The 16,369-nt window shown below is 37.9% G+C and overlaps 2 protein-coding genes across 2 annotated transcripts; one reads left to right on the top strand and one right to left on the bottom strand.

Moving 5' to 3' along the window:
- Nucleotides 1-7,131: 7,131 nt before the first annotated feature.
- Nucleotides 7,132-9,727, bottom strand: CHOp24 (transmembrane p24 trafficking protein CHOp24). Its single transcript, XM_019060988.2, has 3 exons — nucleotides 9,495-9,727; nucleotides 7,983-8,225; nucleotides 7,132-7,517 (listed from the first exon to the last, which is right to left on the bottom strand). The coding sequence occupies exons 1-3, from the start codon at nucleotides 9,628-9,630 to the stop codon at nucleotides 7,285-7,287; spliced, it is 612 nt and encodes a 203-aa protein (XP_018916533.2). The 5' UTR covers nucleotides 9,631-9,727; the 3' UTR covers nucleotides 7,132-7,284.
- A 39-nt stretch (nucleotides 9,728-9,766) lies between these two features.
- ATPsynF (ATP synthase, subunit F) lies at nucleotides 9,767-14,490 on the top strand. Its single transcript, XM_019060989.2, has 4 exons — nucleotides 9,767-9,959; nucleotides 11,190-11,288; nucleotides 13,526-13,642; nucleotides 14,254-14,490. The coding sequence occupies exons 1-4, from the start codon at nucleotides 9,881-9,883 to the stop codon at nucleotides 14,280-14,282; spliced, it is 324 nt and encodes a 107-aa protein (XP_018916534.2). The 5' UTR covers nucleotides 9,767-9,880; the 3' UTR covers nucleotides 14,283-14,490.
- Nucleotides 14,491-16,369: the final 1,879 nt, after the last annotated feature.

Below are 16,369 nucleotides of genomic sequence, written 5' to 3' on the forward strand. Positions count from 1 at the left end.
TTTTCAGACACCGCAAACGAGTATGTGATGGCCGACTTACACCGTCGTTATTTCATTAATTATATTATATTCGCAATACAATGAAGCGAAGATGTATGTAAATTTCAAGAGGAAAGATCGATGACTTTTCTAAAGAAATAAATACTTCACCAGCAGCAATTTGGCAACATTCGAATACTCATCCGACGCTCTCCCTTAGCACGGAAGAATAGACTTGCGTAAGGCTGACGCAATGATGCTTGCATCTACGGAAACGCCCTGCGCTGCCGTGATAGCGAAAAGAGCAGTAAGTGCATTTCTGTATGAGCCATGATTAGCAGTGGCGTGGCGTGGATTGCGATGTATCGATTGTTATGCCATTTAAAACTATGGTAAAGAATCGATTATTAAGGTGTTCGCTGCGAACACCCTGTTTATCGATCCTTTTCCATAGGATTAAATGGCATAACAATCGATATATCGCAATTCACGCCACGCCACTGATGATTAGCACATGCTCTCATGTGTCTCGCGGTTCCTCCCAGCGTGCACTTACTGCTCTCTTCGCTATCACGGCAGTTCGTTGCTGCCCGACTCCAAATCCTGAAACTTAGCCCCTGTTTCTGAAATAAAGAATATAATTACACCTATTCAATAAAAAATGCAGAAGCAGAGCACCAGAATAGAACAATGAAGAAAGGAATAGAAAGGAATGGTGTGCTCAGTCAATGGATGGCGCAATGCGCAATGCACCGTGATTCCAACACTTGAATGCAACTATTCGTGTTGAACGACTGTCCATGTTGCATAAGTAATAGATTGAAGGCGTTTCATTTGTCCTTGCCTCCAAGATGACGCGAAGTCCTAAGCGCTTGATGGGCAACCTCGCGACTTCGACTTACCGACGGTATAAGTCGGCAATCACATATCTCGTTTGCGGTGCCTGAAAATCTCCGCCTCCATGTTGATTTTTTAAAGGAGAACAAATTGACATCATTGGTCCTTGAAGTTTATGCAGAATTTTCTTCGAACAGAGAAGAAAAATAACCGCAGTTTTCAAGAATTGCCGTTGAGTAGTTTTCCGTTTAAAAAATAAAGTATGACAGGAAGTCTGCGACGTCGCAAACCGAGTAATGTGATTGCCGACTTACACCGTCGATACCCTCCGCCCTTGAGAGGGGGTGCGAACCTGAAGCGTGGCGTGTTTTGCGATAAGTCGATTGATCTGCCATTTAAACCCATGGAAAAAGATCGATTATCAAGGTGTTCGCAGTGAAGACCTTGATAATCGATTATTAACCACAGTTTCAAATGGGAAAATATCGATAGATCGCAAAGCACGCCACGCCACTGCCTGAAACTTCATCATTTTTGTTCATGTGACCTTTCATTATCCCGCCAAACCAAAATTGTAATCTCGGATTTTTATTACGTAATGAAGCGTTCATATTTTATTTTTGGTTCCACCCGCGACCAACTGAAACGATTCGGATTTTTTTTTTTTCAATTTCTCTGGCCTTTATTTTAGGCTTTGCCGTGTGACCGAACAGAGGGCGCGGGTGACGCCCAAATTCTCAAAATCGAGTTTCCTTCAAAATTCGACTGAACTAATTTCAATTAACTGACAGGTTTATTAAGTAATTCACTTGAATGCGATGGCTAATGCTGATTGGCATCGTATGCCAACAACGGTCTCAATCCCCAAGTATCATCAAGTGATGAAATCGTGTCCGAGAAAATAGAAAACACATTGATTCGGGTTATTTTTTTGACGGATCAACTTCAAATTATTGGCATTCTCAGTGGTAAAAAATGCAAACTTTGCAGCACCGTTTTGCCAAAGCGACCTTTGAACTCGAGCTGCAACTTTCATTGGAGGATTGGCTCATCATAAAATTTTGCTTGGGCAAAGGCGGATCCAGGGGGCGTAGGGGGCGTCCGCTCCCCCCCCCCCTCCCCGTTTGACCGAAAAATGGAGGAAAAAAGAGGAGAAAAAAAAAGGAAGGAACGCAGGAAGTAAGAAGGAGGAACGCTAATATTTGGCAATTATTCTTGACGAAATTGACTCAAACTGGATGTTTGCTGGACTCAAACTAGATGCTTTCAAATTTCGACAAATTTCCATGGGGAGCCCCTGGACCCCCTTCAAACAGCCCTCGGTCGAAGTTTCTGGATCCACGAATGCGCTTTGGATGGATTGGAAGGAATTCTCTGCGTTTCTACAAAAAGGGGCACTTCTTTCTCGGCAAACCACTCTACAGTAAGTGAGGAAATTGTCGAACGAAACTTTGCAATGCCTGCAACGAATTTGCATTGCAATGTTAGGTATCCCTCTCGCCCCTACAATTGAAATCAATCTCACTTAAAAGCCGAACGATGCTCCTACAAAATCTAATTCTTCCGAATAATTTGATTCGAAAAAATCTCCAGTCAAACCTCTTCCTCGTGTAAGAATGAACAGTGCGTTGAGAATGAAACTCTGGAAGTGCGAATAATATAGGTACATATTTACCAATGATTTTCCTTTATAATCGAGCATGTACATCGTACTCTGCTCTAAAAGCCGTTGAACAGCCTAGTTACGTACGAAAAGACAGCATGCATCGTATTGCTCACATCATGCGCTTAGCACATTGCAATAAATCGCCTTCAAATGAAGAAGATACCACACGGCACGTTCACCGAATTGTAATAGTTGCATTTTAGGGTTTAAACATATCGACTGCGAGACCGCATGAAAACGCAAATCATCACAGTACTTGCCTGCTTAAGTATACCTAACTTGCAGAACAGGAGCTCAATTGCGATGCTCCAAAACCTCCACTGCTGTTTAACTTTAAAAATAAATAAATACTTAAAAAAATCAAATAAATTAGGTAAATATGAACTTTGGTCTAAAATTTTTACAGAGTCTATTCTGGGCCCTGTAGAAACCCCATTTTCTCGTGATTTATTATGACCCAAATTCTGGCTAAAAGTCCCAAAATTCTCGCGGGAAACAGCCAAATTCTTGCTTAAATTTTACCACGTTCCTCGAAGTCTTGCTGAAAATCCTAAAATTCTCGCTGATAATCACTAAATTCTCACTGAAAATCCAAAAACTCTTCCTAAAAATGTGCGTTTTCTTTTCATCTCTTATTTTAAACGAAAGTATGAGGAATTTAGAGATTTTAAGTACGGTTTGGAAACTATTTTTCGGGATAAGTAAAAATCAAGATCATGAATTCGGATTTTCTTTGCAGCACATATCTACATATGGCCGGATTTACCTACTTGCCGCCCATGGGCCGCTTGTATTTTGCCGCCCTCTTCTCATTCATTTTGAAACATCAATAAAAACCACCAAAAGAACGTGCCGGAGGGAGAAGGGTGCATACGACGCGATCACTCGTGTTGGACACATTTTTTGCGTAAGCCCTATCAGCACTACTAGCAAAAGCTCACGGAACTTCGCGCGAAAGTTCAGTTCCGTAAACGTATCTCTGCGGGGGCAAGGCCTTTCATTTGTAAGAAATGAACTAGAAAATTAAGACAGAAAAAACATAAATGTGGTTTAATACTTTTAACTTCCGCCGCCGTGCCGCGCTGACCACACTGTGTTTGGCGCAATGCGTGAAGTATTCATGTAGTCTTGTAGGCACTGTGCGTTTCACGCCGCGCCGACCGCTGTTGACCGTACTGTGTTTGACACAATGCGTGAAGTATTCATGCAGTCTCGTAGGCGCTAATATGTGTTACATGCCGATCGCCGCGTCGAGGGCTTCTCCTTTTCATCTCAAGTCCTCGTCATCATTTCTCTTTACGCCGCGCCGCTCCAGGCCAAATAACGTGTTTGGTTTCTCTCTTAACTCAACTAATTAAAGGTGCGCAGTCTTTTGTATCACCGAAATATGACAAAATTAGAAATGAATGAACTCTCAGGAAATGAGAGATTTTGTCACCTTTCCTTGTTTATAATTTTTTTCTGAATCCGATTTTGTCGTACCTGCATTTAAAAAAATTGCAAAATTTGCCGCCCCCTAATTTTGCCGCCATGGGCCGTGGCCCATGTGACCACCGCCACCCCCTTAATCCGGCCCTGCATATCTACGATTGGTCGACGAGGGAAACCGGAGTTTCGCGAAGTTTCCCGCGTCCTGCCCACTAGAATGATCGGTGGCTCCGAACACGATTGAGATAATTTTTCCGAGAATTTTCCAGCTACAGCGCATTAATGCGCTGTAGCTGGAAAATTACGTCGAAATTCGCGAATTCGTTGTGTAAACTGGCGAATTCGTGTCAAATGCCGAAATTCGCGAATTCGAAATCAATGGAACGCCATGAGGCCTCCGAGCTTGGTCCAAGTACTCAAGGTGATTCGACAGATCGACGGTTGCCATTTTTTTACGTCAGAGCGACGTACGATGCGATATATTGCATCAATTCGTTCCATAATTCCAGCGACTTGTCATTTGTAGTGTATTCTCCGAAGAAAATACACTGTTGCATTTTTTCGAATTTTGAGATCGCACTTCTGTTGTCATGAGACTAAAGAATTCACGTACCAAATTTGACAAAGAAATTCAACGTACCCTGGTAAAAATTGGCAGTAGAATCTGTGTCCCAAAATACTATAGACCTAAAGCCGGTTGTAAGATTTCCAATAGCTTCTGTAGCCGGCTGTACAATTTCTTATAGCCTTCTATAGCCGATGGCGATTAAGCAACAGCCAGACGATAAAGTTTATGCTAAACGTTACTAAATACGGATACTAGGACTTAGTTAGTTTTTGGACTCGCTCTCTTTTTGTGCCGTAGTATCTTGATTTATTTTGCGAGGAAAGCTCCGTACTTTTGAAGAATGCCTGTCATTCTTCATATGTTAGAGCGCCTTCAATTTCTTACGATACTGTGCAAAACCTCTGGTGTGAAATAGTTGCTTCAGAAGCCGTGGCACGCTGCGGCGCGGCCGGCGGGCAGAGAGCGCGAAACGCGCATTGGCGCCTACAAACCTAACAGGAATACTTCACGCATTGCGCAATGCGTGAAGTATCCCGGTTAGGTTTGTAGGCGCCAGTGCGTCGCCGCTCCGCTTTGTGTTAGGCTCTAATATTTAATCTCGCGGAGTCAGCGTTTTTCAACGCATGATTTTGAAATGTTTGCACACTCTGTATGGACTATTCTCATTTTAATTGATGAAAAAAAATTTTTTTAAGGAAAATATAAGTAATGTGTGTTTTGTAAATATTAAGGTAGTTCCGTATCAAACATAATGCTTTCCAAAGCACACGAATTTCTACACAATTTCTTATAGCCTTTTATAGCCAATGGCGATAAAGTGTAAAACCAGGCGATAGGAACTATAGCCCGACTGTATACTTTTTTATAGCTTCGTGTAGCCCGGCTGTATGATTTGCTCAGCTTTCTACAGCCAGCTATATGATTTTCAAAAGCCTTCTTTAGTTGGCCATAAGAACTCCTATGGTATTATGAAACGCAGCTCCTATCGCCAATTTTTACCAGGGTATTAAATAGGGGGTTTTCAGAGGAAAAATATCGCATTCAAGTGCAGTTCCGATATTGGTATCGAATGCGATATTTCTCCTCTAAAAAAACCCTGCCTTTATTACGTTGAATTCTTTTGTCAAAGGTACATGAGTTCTTTAGTCTCATGACAACAGAAGCGCGATCTCAAAATTCGAAAAAAATGACAAGGAACTGAAATTATGGAACGAATTGATGCGATATAATATAGCGCACATCGCTCTGACATAAAAAATGGCTACTGCCGAAAATTTGCGCGAACGAATTTCTGGGGTCTCTGAGGATAGGTAGGTAAGTAAAAGTGAGGAAATAGTGTTTGATGTTTTTCCCTTAGGAAATAAAATACTTAAGACCAGAAATCTGTGATGAAGATAGGTAGGCACTTGTTCAAGGACTTTTTACCATACTGTTTCTCAGTTTCGGTGTTTCAAAATTTTCCTTGTATTTTTTACGAGAGTAGGTACCTAAGTATTATGTGTTCTCGTCATTTCAGCACAAGATGTTCAAAGGATTTTCTTCAAGTGGTGAGGAAAGACGAAGGGAAAGAAAGACGGCCAAAGGGGCTTAACAGCATCGCATCGTTTCAAATTCTCGTCTGAGAACTTACTTTTTTATTTGTTAGTGGGTAAACATTGAATGTCAAAAATTTCCGAAAAATCACGGAGAAAATTTTCGATCATTAATGAGTAAATAATCAATGCATTTTCGAGTGAAACTTTGCAACATGCAATTGAGCACTCTGAATCCCTATTATATTAAACTATATATTTTGAAGCTCTCTCAGGCTTAACAAAATTATAATTTTTATGTCGATCAATGCTTGTCTCTAAGTACCAATGTGGGTAAAAAAAAGAAAAAAAAAAAAAAAAAAGTGGAAAAGTAATCCAGTTGTCCACCTCTGTAACTGATCTCTTGACCGATAAGTCCTAAAAACAGTGCTAATTTTTGGAAAAGTATTAGAGGGGTAGAATTAGTATTCCACATGTCATTTATTTACCCTTGATGTTTTAAGAAATTTATATCAACTCAGAGTCAATTTCTCATTGAACTATTCGTTCCAACTGGATTTTTACTAGACATTTTTTTTGCTGAAATTCGTGCTACTTGGTTTCTGAATAAAAAAGAGGTGCTGTGAGAGTGCTCAGATCTGTGATAGGTACTTCATTGCTTGATTCTTCCTCAAATAGTAATGATTTTGGGAAAAACTTAGAGGAGTGGAATAGGTGTTCCTTGTAAGAACATACTTTTTCCCCCATACTTAAGTCAATAGTTTGTTATTTAAAACAGGAAGACTGTAACAAGGAAAAAGTTATTTTTTTCCTTTAAAGTAAAAAAACTAGAAATGAAGCGAGGAGGTTTTAACTTTTCCTTCATCACTGGGCGTTCTGTTGTCTCTCTTACTTGAAGGATATATTTGGGGTATCGACAATTATTTTGTGCACGTTTTAAGCCCATGGTGTGGAGGAACATATGTTTTTGCAATTCTCATTGATTTTGGAAAAAATTCGAAAGTTATCTTGAGTGTCTTCAATGTATACCTATACTAATTTGAAAGCATTGACACAACTCGTGTCATAAACCAATTTGTACTAAAGTTAAACATTCAAATGAAAATATCCAATACAAAGAGTCTAATTTCACAAACATTTAATTAAAAAAGGGAGAGCAATGTACAAAGATACAGGTAGGTATTGGTTTGAACTTCGAAAATGAAGAAAATAGAAATTACTTACAAAGTATTTATAAAAATTAAAGTAAAAAATTAACCACTTTTAATTACAAATTATACAACCCGCCTAACCTCGAAAAATCGTTTCAAATAATAAACTTGACCTACAGTCATTACAACAAGTACAAGAGATTCAAATATAGACCAGTAACCAACTCTTGAATTTGTGGACTCGTTGATAGCTCTATGAATTCGATCCCTGACCAACGCCATCTCTTGTTCTTTCTTCACAGACAGAAGTGAGTTCTTCAAATCGTTCACCATCTCTTCCATTTTATTAGCTTCTCCTGTGGAAAATAACAGAACAAATATTAATAATAAATGAAAAATTATAACGTATCCATGATTAATTGAATTGAGTCATGACAAAATTAGTAAAAATGCATTACCTATACCTACGATATTAAATTTGAGAGGTGTCCAGGTATTCTCATGGTGCTTACTTACCTCAATCTGACTCATGAGTTTTTCTGACTGTTGAAAAATTTGGACAGAGAGGAGGTAACTGAAGCTACCTTTACTTAGAAGTATTACCAATTTTCGAGTGAGAGATCCAGCAAATACTTTCAGGTGAAAAAAATGAAAAAGATGACTTTGTAAGTCATTATCGCCTGAAGAGCTAACCTGTCTTCTGGACTATCAGTTCACTTCTTTTTCTCTAGAAAATAAATTTGACTCTTTACAGTTGAAACACTTGCAATGCCTCTGTTGTGAATAAAGCCATTGTAAAAAGAGGAGACAGGTATACATACCTTTTTCACCTGCAGCGACCTCCTTGTGCGGCTCGCCGATTTCAATATTGAACATGACCACTTTGGGAGTCATCGTAGACATCTGATTGCTGAAGCAGTATGTATAGGTACCCGGCATGTGTGCACTAAAAGTCAACTTTCCGCTACTTTCTCTTTCTGCTTGGTGGATAATTTTTCCATCTGGACCGATTATTTTGATATCAATATCTAGAAAACCTCCTTCCGATATTTCAAACATCAAACCTGAAAAATAAATAGATACATCTTAACAAAAGCTGTTGATGACAAAATAACTTCAATTTTAGTGAAAGTCAACTACTTTCAACTACTCAACGCCTACTTTTGACTCATCCTTACCAAAATTTTAGTATAGATTACCAGAACAACATGGAATTCATTTTACAGCTTCATTAAAGTATGTCTCTTATTATTTTATAACAGCTGGTGAGACAAGCAATTACATTTGACTGTACTTACAACTTCCGATAAATTTCCTAGGACTCGTGATACCAGCCCCAAGGATGAAGGAAGTGAACAATCTAACATAGATTGATCAGAGACCTTTAGCATATTAACGATGAAACTCCCACACCACGCATCTCATTTTCAAAGTTTAAAAACCTCCGCTTCTGTTTTATTTCTTCAAAAGAAAAAAACTCAACATCACTCCTTGAAGTTTTCTCAGCATTGCCTCACACAGAGAAGAAAAATCATGGAAGTTTTTAAGTAAAGAAATTGAGTAGTTCTTAATTTGAAAAATAAAGTAGAACAAGGAGTTAGCAATGTTGCAAACTGAGATACAGGTGCGTTGTCAAAGTAAACTTTCCGTTTGCGTTGGGCTGCTCCCGTTGGGAAACGCGTTGTCGGTCGTCTCTGTTGACTAAAAACTGTTGTGTTTTGAATGTGACACCGCGTGCACAATATCATTTAGAGGTTAGCTCAACGCTCTCAACTACCTCCTGAGACCGATGACTTGTTGACTTCCGTTTTGTAAACAGTCCAGATCATCGGGCAATCCCAATGGAAGTCAAACAACGCCGAGTGTTTAGAATCGGGTAATTCCATAGCCTAACGGTCCCCAACAGTTTACTTCAACAACGCAGCTTACATGGTTCGGAAGTTTCACCATCCATGTAAGTCATCTGTTTTTGCAGGGGTGCGAAGGATGCCATTTGGCCAAACATTTCACGCTATCTGGGATTTAGTAATTAAGTATTTATATATTACATTATTTTGCCAGAGTATGATAGATCAATCAGAGAGCTTCAAATTGATTATATTCGAGGCATATCGTCAATGTAATCAACAAGATTAAAGCCAGATGCGGGATTGTAGTCACCAGAGCACGAATACTGTCGACTGGCTTATCGAGCAAACTGATGACTCGAGAGCGATAATTTTGACCGGTTTCGTTATCAGCTCCCTCAAAATTTAAGAGGATTCTGTTCTGGCGAATGAAATGGTTAAACAATGATGAGATAGGATAAGAGAGGGGATTTTTTTAGAACTTACCCAGTTTGGTTCCCATCTCTACTTTTTCGAAAAAGCATTCTTCTGCATGGGCATCTACCGTGATAAAGTAACAAAAACACTTGCTCACCGAGCATAATAACACACAAATTAGCAAAATAATACTGTGAAATTCCATTTTAATTTTAGAAAAAGGACTTCAGTTTCGGTGCTGCGAATCCATCCGGAATATTTTTCGGTGATGTGGAAGTTGGAACTGCAGGGGAAATGGGAAAAGGTTCAGTGTTTATTTTCTGAATCACCAGTCATCGGCTTATCACACATCAGCTCCACCATTTACACCGTTCACAGAAACTGAGCAGGCGTTTTGCAATTAGCAGCCTTCGAACTGTCTTCAATTTTATTTATTTCGTGTAAATCACTCTAAAATGGGTTTTGGAGACTATCCTCTCGAATATGATCGAAAAGTCCATGGACCTTACGATCCGGCTCGCTACTATGGAAAACGTAAGTCCTAAAATCCTTGATTCAGCCCTTTTTGACCTGTTTAACCTTCCTCATCAATCTTCTGTCATGCCAATTTTCATTTGTCCTCTCTCACTCTTCGCTCCTCAATCTAGTTTCAAAATGCCACCAATACTCTCTCCAGTTATCACGAACAGACTGAAGTCAATGGCCTAGTCCCAGGCTAAGTTCCTGCATTACCGCATTCAGACCTCATTAAGGTGATTCGATGGATGTCATATTTTGTGTAGGAACGGCATGCAATATATCGCGGCAATTGGTTCCATTTTTTCAGCTACTCGTCATTTTTCTCGAATTTTGAGATCGCCATTCTGTTGTCAGGAGACTAAAGCACTCACTTACCAATTTTAACAAAAAAATTCAATGTAATAAAGGCATGGTTTTTTTAGAGAGAAATCCTCGCATTCGAGTGCTGTTTCGATATCAGTATCGAATGCGATGTTGGTTGAAATGTTAACTGGCTATGTCAGTAGGATAAGACAAGACACAGACCTACCTGTGCCGTGTAATGTATTGATTTTCGTTGTGCCGATATAAATTTCAACAATCAGGCTGCTGGTCTAGTATCCGAAATTTCTTACCAATAAAATGAGCGTCTCCCCAAGCACCTAAGTACTCAGCATAGAAAGCAGAGCTAAAAAGGACTCAGGATTAATTGGAAAGGTTGTTTTACACATCTTTAGTGTTCATGATGAGCAAGAATGAGTCGATGCTGTGATAAATGGTTGAATTACTTGTTTTCCAGCAATTGTTTAATATTATAGTATATCTCACTAATTCAATCAACGGCTCCAACTTCAACAACAACGGTACCAAATGCATGTTGGTAGATGTGTGGAGTCTTTGCCAAATAAGACTACGCACTTTTATTCTGTGTAAGAGGATCATCTGACGCCACAGCAGGACCAAGATGGCAGATCCTGTATCGCAGTCTAAAAAGCGCAAACTCAGTTAGCCTGGACTCAACTTGCAACTGAAGCCAGCGCATTCTGTGTCAAAAGAATAGCTCAGTTCTAAGTATTTGTTCCGCACCAATGCTACCATTACCTAAATTAATATGCTAATCAGTTATGGACTTATTACAAGTAGTACAAGTTATAGTTATCACCTGGTTCTAGAGTTAAAATGACTTTCTCTCAATTTAATGTACACAATGATTGAAAAACTTTGTTTTCTTTCACTGAGGCCTATGCGCACAATTTTCTATTTCAGCGGATACGTACTTCAGCGAAGTGAAATTAGGAGAGCTGGGAGCCTGGTTCGGCCGACGCAACAAGTCTCCTTCAGCTGTGGTTGGGGTTCTCAGTAGAGGTATGTAATCGCACTTTCAAATACTATGGCTTGAATCCTTGTAAATTTTTCCATTTATTTCTCGTTCATAACCTGTATATTCTTGTAACAGCAAGCCGCATTCAACCAATCATAGATCCCCGTAAATAAGGTAGGTGGGGTAAGAGTACGCATTTTTTGGTTTTTCCCGTATTTCCATGACCAAATCGACTTTTAAGGCGGGATCAGTGGTCAAGCACCTACTGCAAGCCCTCGCGCACAAATGCGCTGCGTTGTCCGAATTTAGAAACCAAATCCTTGGCTGTGGCGAAATTTTTAAAAAAAGTTTGAAATTGGTGAGCAGGTGAAATTTTTTTTAAAAACACATGGTGTCTAGCATCAGGAAAAACTGGAAAATATCAGGAAAATCGGAAAAATCGGATATTTTATCAGGGATTTCTTATCTTTTCTTTTTCGAATCTCCTCAGCAGAGAAGTCTTACTGCATTTTGCCAACCATGCCAGGAGTTGTCGCGCTGTCTTTGTTTCCAATAATTTCTCACCTGCAGCGCTTGTGTTGTACAGTGAAAGCCTCATTGCAGTGTTGCCGTCTTTGCAAAATCAAAATTTTCCATCCATCTTCAGCGCCTGTATTTTATTTGAAATAGTTTATATCGGTCTTTTTTTTTTAATGTGGCCCGTACTCTGACAAATCACTATTTTTATCAAAGTTTTGAAGTAATTCATAATTTGTTTGCATTTTGTGCGACAAACAGGCAAGTAACAGATACCGGTAATCGTGTCTGGGTGATCGACGTTTACATGCGTTTTCATCATTTTATACTAGTTTCTAATCTTAAGAACTTTATCAGAAAATTTAGTTTTTGCATGCACTTATGCAATAAATATAGTTTTTATGAGAAAAATCAGGAGAATATCAGGAATTTTCAAAATGAAAAAATCAAGAATTTTCCATTAAATATCATGAAAAATCATGAAAATATAAGGATTTTTCAAAATTAAAAAAATACTGGACACCCTGAAACATCTCCTGGGCTCCAAATTGCTGTTAAATCCCGGAAAACGACTGAAACTGGTCTTCAAGGGTTCCAATAGTGCCTAACCACTTTTACTGTGAAAAAAAAAAAAAAATCAGTCTCCACAAACTCCCAAATAATTTTTGAAGTCAATTTTTTTTCTAAACAGGAAAAGAAAAATGTTTAATCGCCCCAATTGAACAAAGGAACACAAACATTTATTAAGATACTGAGTTGCCTACATCTTCTATTTTGAAGTTCCTATACACCCCCCCCCCTCCTCCCACTTTTGGGTGCGCGTGTACTTTTGCCTCATTTTGGCTGCGTACTCTTGCCCCATTTGTAAATATTTAACAACATAAACTAAAACTTTGAGCCCAAGGTGTGAAAACAATTACGTATTAAAGCCAACACTTCGATATGGTGCCTGTCCGATTTTTTTCATCAACTATTCTACTCACAACAGACAGTACAAATACTAAAAAAAAATCGATCTTTTTCGCATAAAAAGTGAACTTGCCTCATAGTTCTGTCAATACACATACTTAAGCTTCGCTCAAAACAAAACTTCCTTAACAAGTGAAACTCAATTTTGCAAACAACCAACACCCGGTGCCATCATGAATTCAAACAAAGCGCGTGAAAAAAGTGCGGTGCGTATTTACCCTGTGCATACTCTTACCCCCACCTACCCTAACAGTTTGCACACGTAGAAACAGTTGTGGTTCCATAAGCAACATACCCGTCCATTGCACCAACAGCGCATCTAATTTATGAAACTTGTAAACTTCAAAAAAAAATGATTATCTCACAGAAAAAATTAATTTAAACACTATGCACTGTATCAGGCGTATAATGGCGCATCTTTATTTTCCTTTAGGCCTGATCTTCTAGAATCCCTTTGATCTCATTCAAGGCCATTAGGACTGGAGGAAAATGAAGGTGCAACAGAAAAATTTCTTCAAGTGTAAAGCATATAAAATACAATAACAAAGTAGTTCTGCACTTCATCTGATTTCAATAGACTTCGACTTTTGTGAGTGAGGAACTTGAATAGATGTACACAAAAAAATGCTATTTACTTACAAACGAGTTGAATGTGGAAAAATTGTCTTGTGCTCACTAAAGCACTTGAGTTTTGATGAGAAAACGTGGATCGCGATGATTGATTTCTTATCCTGTTTAGTGATTTATTATCAGCTGTTTTTGTCAAGATTTTTACTCAAGTCTGATTTTGTCCTAGCATACTGGCGCTGGAATCGTAGATTCAACCACTGTCGTATTGGTAACGCTGCTTACCCGCTCCAAGTTATAATTGGAGGAGCAATTATTGGATATTTGATCAACTACCCCAGAACTCGTAAGTTTGTTCTTTTCCTTTTTTTTATCACGAGTCTAGATGCAGTCATTGCCACCCCTGTTGCTTTCTGAAGTTTTTTCTCAGAAGAATCAAAAGTGGATGAAAATTGTCTAAATAAATAATACAAGCATGCTGTAGGTTTATTTTCTTATGTCAACTTTCACATCTGATTATTTTAACTCTCCTAAGGGTAATTAATGAATTAGTTTTTAGGCAGTCTGTGCACTACTTGTGTACCATATTAAAATGGGTAAAACTACACTGTTTTCGCTTTTTAATTATAGTGATGAAACTAATCATAGCTTGATCACTCAAAAACTTGGCATATTTGCATTAAAGCTTGGTAAAAGATGCAAACTTTCTAGTTGTTGGTGTGAACTTTTCTTGCCTTGTGATTTATTTCAACATTAAAAACTTAAGCATTTAAGATTTAATCCTTACAAAACCACAAATAAAAAGTCCTGTTTACAATTTTTCACAATTTTTTTAGAACTCTGAATCCTTGTAAAGAATGGAACATTGGTATATATAAAACACCTCAATGCCCATTTTGTTCCTGTTTGTTTGTTTTTTTTTTTCTTACCTCTAAATTGAAATTTGTTTTGTTTCAGAGAATCACATCTCTAGGAAGTACCACTAAATCTTTGTCCACATGCAGTCTAATTGTTTCATTGCCGTATTTGTGCAACTTAAAAATTTCAAAAGGAAAGCCTTTCAATTATCTGTTATTCCAAGTTAAAGATCCTTTTCTTTTGCTTTTATTCGTAAATTTAACCTGTTGTTTATGTAAGTTTTATTTGAATTGTAATTAGGCAAATAAATAATTTGATGGGTATCCCTCATCCGTACCATTGCCTTTGATTTTATTTATCAGTTGTCAATCATCAATGACCACAGACATAAAGACGGAGCGCTAAAAGCAAAAAATGAAGCTTCTTTTCAATCACCTCTACTATTGGCTAGAGGATTGGCGGCAAAATCGGGACAAGTTTGAAATTCAAGGGCGCGAACTAAATAAAATTGCGGAGACAAAGTATCCTAGGTTGATTTTTTCCCAAATTCACTTACACACCCATATTTTTATACCTTTAGGTTAGTTTTGGTCCGTCGTCGACCGATTAATTTCATTTGGGAGTAACGGTCATCCACAACTGTAACAGCCTGTTTGAACCGGCAGAACCACCATAAGCAGAAGAAAAACTAACTTTATCTGAGATTACTGCCTGTTACAGAGCAAAAGTAGGTGTATTATAATAGGACGCAGTCCCAACTTTCTTAATTTATTCGTTTTAGGCATTTAAAATACGTTTCGAAGAAGAAATGTGGAAAAATCAAGGGGACAAGTTCAAATCAAATTTCCGTTTGCCGCCATGGATTCCCGCGCTCATTTACACACTCACACAAGCACCTAGCGCCAAAGCAGGCTTCACTTTTTCCCCGTGCCTTTAGATACAAGCACTCCGTCTTTATGTCTTTGCCAATGACCCAATCAGTTGTCAATCAATCAATAACCCAAAGCACATCCTAGAAAGTCTATAACATACTATAATTATAATTGAAGCGCTTAGGTTAGGTTTAGTAAAACACTACCTAATATAATTCTTTATCAAAATTCCACAAGGGAAGCAAGTCACACAAAACGAACCAAAGAATTTGGGGTTGCCTTTTCAATGTAAACTAAAAAATAAAACGAAAGAAAATGGCACAAGTCCCCGATAATGACTTTTCTGCTGTAAAATGGAATTTCCATTTTTTCCAAGGTAGGCAGATTTTATAGGGTGACATTTGAGTTTTGACACTTTTTTGACACTTGAGTGTTGAAAATTTTTTATCCTTATTGCAGTAGTCAAAACACATTGGGAAAATAACTGAGCCTAGTTCACCCAGTACTTTATCTTATGCATTGAAGAAAAATTGACTTATCCAGCACATGAAGTACCATTCATGGAGAATGTAACATTATTTTGATCTGAAAGGAAATTCCTGCTAATTTTGGACAAAAGGGAAGACTTAAAATCTCTCGTAAACTACCAATGAGAAGCTGTCCATAAATTACGTACCGCTCTAGGGGGAGGGGGGTGAGGAGAGCGTAACGCCATATTGTTTTTACAAGTAACAGGATAGGGACCTGCATCACAAAAGCGTTGGAAGGGTGGTTAAAGTTGATTTCATAAAACACAGAAGTAGACCATTTTGTTTTAAAAAAGCTATTTTACAAAACATAAAGTATTATACTGTACTAATGAGAAAAATTTAATCTAAATCAATAAAAAGATAAAAAAAAGACAATAAAAAACAAATTTAAATATCTCATTTGTTGCCATATTTTTGCAAAACACATTCTTATAAATAACCATGAAATATTAATTATTATTACATTATTTATTAAACAATATTGGTGAGAAACTATTTTTAAATCATTGTTTCCTGAAAACCGGTGTAGCTTTAATTTTTGTCGAAAAAGAATCCTTATAAAAAACTTTGATAACTATTTATCACTAACAAGGAAAATATAATTTAAATCGATAAAAAGATACAAGTGATAGTGATAAAATGACAGTTTAAATATCTGATTTATTGCAGTTTTTCTGCAAAACATTTTATTTTAAACAGTTGTGAAATATAAATTAGTATTACATTATTTTTTTAAATACCGATTTTAATTTCCGATTGTTTTATTGTAATCGGGGTGTTTCCTTTTATTTCCGATAGAGAGCTCCGATTTAT

This window comes from Bemisia tabaci, chromosome 6 (assembly GCF_918797505.1).
Source record: "Bemisia tabaci chromosome 6, PGI_BMITA_v3".
NCBI lineage: Eukaryota > Metazoa > Arthropoda > Insecta > Hemiptera > Aleyrodidae > Bemisia > Bemisia tabaci.